Source organism: Morone saxatilis, unplaced genomic scaffold (assembly GCF_004916995.1).
Source record: "Morone saxatilis isolate NCDOM2014 unplaced genomic scaffold, NCSU_SB_2.0 Contig19, whole genome shotgun sequence".
In the NCBI taxonomy this organism is placed as follows: Eukaryota; Metazoa; Chordata; class Actinopteri; family Moronidae; genus Morone; species Morone saxatilis.
Window position 1 is genome coordinate 2056404 of NW_023339751.1, and position 3467 is coordinate 2059870.

At 42.4% G+C, this 3467-nt stretch overlaps 1 protein-coding gene across 1 annotated transcript in view; it reads right to left on the bottom strand.

The window, feature by feature from the left end:
- Positions 1-6: 6 nt before the first annotated feature.
- ttc7a (tetratricopeptide repeat domain 7A) overlaps positions 7-3467 on the bottom strand; it is a gene marked incomplete in the record, with an annotated part of 61737 nt that continues 58276 nt past the window's right edge. The window contains 1 exon segment of the mRNA XM_035662972.1: positions 7-1009. Coding sequence (XP_035518865.1) covers positions 791-1009 — 219 coding nt within the window.

Here is a 3467-nt window from a genome sequence, read left to right on the forward strand (position 1 = left end):
AGACATTTTCTGCAATTATTCATCTAATAATTAACTTCCTTATTAAGACTGGTTGCTAAGAACAATCATATATAATATTTGGGGACAATTATACATTTGAGATAATTGACAGAAAGTCACTGAGAGTGAAAAAAATATTTGTACATGCATTGTTATTGAAAATATACCTCAGATTTAGAGACTCATTTGCTTTCTTGCTGAAGGTTAGATGGGAAGACACATTCATATCTGTTCGTTAAATATGATGCTACATCCAGGAATTGGTTAGCTTAGCTTAGCATAAAGACTGGGAACAGGGGGGAACAGCTAGCCTGGTTCTATCCTTCCTACTGTAACCTCTTCAGTTCACTAAGAGGTTTTAAAGGGGGTTATGTGACTAAAGGAGCTCCTGGCTGTAGCTTCATATTTAGAAATTAGTGGTATTGATCTGATTACGCTGTTAGCAGGAAAGGGAACAGCGTGATTTTCCCAAATTTTCCCCAAAAATTTGGGGAAAAGTTTTCCCAAATGTCAAATTAAACATTTTCAGGTGCAGTCATGATTCTGGAGAAATACGTTGATATTTGAACCAACCATGTTTCGGAGTTCAGCAGGTTAGCATGTGTCAGATTTACCATCCCACTCGCTCCCAAAGGAAACCCTTTCCAGGGCAAAGTAGCCGAAGTAGTTTGGATTAGGATCTCTGACTGCACCTTTAAGGAACATCATTCCACCCAGCACTGCTTTCTTATTGTATCTGCATCAGTGTAGTCGATTCCTTAAACCTGACCACCCCCACCCCAAGGCCCCATCAAAGCTCCCTGGGGATGATGGTGAAGGGCCGGATGGGGCAGGAAGCCTCCAGCTCCAGGGCTGTCAAGAAGCAGTCCGGGGCCTGGCTGGACCCCCGAGACTGCAGGGCCTCGCCCAGGCCGCTCCACGCCTCGTGCGAGGTGCTGTGGACCTGAACTGCATCACGCAGGACCTTCTCCCCGAGGTGGACACGCCCTGTTTTCACCAGCAGGCGGCCCTGGATGGACAGATGGAGAGGGGGGTTGAAAGAGAAGAAATGGAGTCCTGCATAATTTATACTACCAGTCAATTTCAGTCAATTGAAGGTATTGATAGAAGAAAATCCGATTTCTGGTGGATATAAGTACATGCTGGTTAAAATAAAAAAGTAAAATGGAACAAAGTGCTATTTAATTTTCTTTTTTTTAGACAAAATCTACTTGATGAATTAGTTGTGTTAAAACTGAATTAACCCCTCTTTTGGGGTAAGTTACAGACTAAAAGTTGACCTATGGCATGCTCTCATTTTCACAATACAGAATAATGATATTACATTTTACTTCAGTACCTTGCCCCTAATATTTGTTGTTTTTTTATCCTAAATATCTACCATTAAAACATTTTTCCACGGCATGATAAGATCAAGTAAACAGATGGTGGCTTTTTACAAAAAAAAATCCAAATCTTGGATTATAATGCCTGCTGTCCTGTGGACTCGTTTAGCACGACAAAAAAAAACAAAACAGCAACAACAACCAACTACTGCACTTGACTACAGTCGTACTGGGATTGTACAACTGAAGGGAGAAAATCCACAAATCACGAGATTAGGAGCAGGCCTCTGCTGAAAGATGAGGCAGTATGTTAGGAGTCTGACACACAGTAATGAAAGTTGAAGCTGTATTCGGGTCAGAGGACAGACTGCAGAGGGAAAGGTTTGTGATTTTACTGGTTTAAAGGTCCAGTGTGTAACGTTTATCTATGGCAGAAATTAAATATAATATTCATAGGAGTGTTTTAATTAGTGTTTAATCACCTGAATATAAGAATCAGTGTGTTTTTGTTACCTAAACTTGTAAATCACTGAGGTACCGCTGTCGTTGCACCCGTTTCCGTTGCACACTAGTTAGTTGTGTGTTTGCACAGTAAGCCATGCTGTTAGCTAGCGAGCTAACTAATGAATCTTCGCTCTCTGTCACTAAAGATTGAAGATTGATTGATATTATTGGTTGAAATTGATTAGTTAATGCTTATGTAAGTTTTTGTTTTACAGGAAGAAAAAAAAAGGATTGGTTTTCGATATATATAAAAATGTAGTTGAAGTTAAAGTTTTTGGCATATATATTGCAATCAATACAAATCCATTACGGTCCATTGGAGGGGCAGGAAAAAAAATGGTTTTACACAGTTTGTGCTAAATTGCCCAGAACATTCAAAATACATTGGCGTGTTCCTTACAGAACATGTTATTCCAAAGTCTTTATTTGCAGTGGCATGTTGGGCAACTACTGCCCAGGGCTCTGGTGGGTTTGCATGCAATCTCCACACTCGCTGGTTTTATACTGTATGAACGTATATACACACACACACACTGTGTATCTGTGTCGAGGAAGGAAGGGACGAGAACTGGCATTTCATGTAGACTGTATGGATATATAATCATCTAATAAATGGGTTGTTGGACCCGATGTGTAAGAAAAAACAAGTATAAAGTGGCAGTATGTGAGAAAGAGAAGGATATCACGGGTGATATCTGTTGTCACCATGTTAAAGGTCACGCAGAACTTTGTGTCTCTTCAGCGCTCGGCTCAGTCGGGGTGCGTTGTGTGTGAGAGCCCGGCAGAAAAGGGCGTCACGCAACTGACCAACAGCATGGAGTCAAATCTGTCTCTCTCACACACACACACACACACACACACACAAGCTACAGTGTCACATGCACACTCAAGGTGACAACAGGCAGCCACTCTTGCACAATATCATCCCCTCCCTTACTTTGACTATCTGTTACACACACACACACACACACACACACACTTACACACACACACACTCTGAGCTGGCCTGAGGTCAGACAGACGAGTCTTGTTATGCAGTCTCTGCTCACAAGCTCCAGATTAATTGGGCTGAAATTCACATAGCTGTCTAGGGGCACTGATGCAACTTTCAATAAAAGCACACACACATGCACACTTTCTCCCTTCCTCCCTTTTCCTCCCTGCTGCTGTGAGGAAAACACAGAGGAAAGATCGAAAACTCCTGGGTACGGAGAAAACCTGTCACAGGAAGTACACACTGGGTTATGAGTGTGTGTGTGTGTGTGTGAATGCACGAGTGTGTGTGGGTGTTTGCTCGAGGTGTATGATGTATTCCTTGCCGATGGTTTGGTCACTAGCTACCGCATCTTATGTCTGCGCTCTTGTCTCCAGACTCACAGGGGTTACATTGTTCCAGCGTTTCTAGCATAAACACAGTTGGTTACTGGGCTAACACACACACACACACACACAAACACATATACACACACACTTCCATCCGTGCCACATGTCAGTTATGCTGGTAACCATGGAAAAGTTGATCCTTCCAGGTCAGCAGCTCAATCAAATAAACACCGCTGTATGTGCTGTGGTCGGATATAAACACAGAGAGAGGCCGAGACAAAGTGGGACAGGAAAGCACACACACACACACACTAT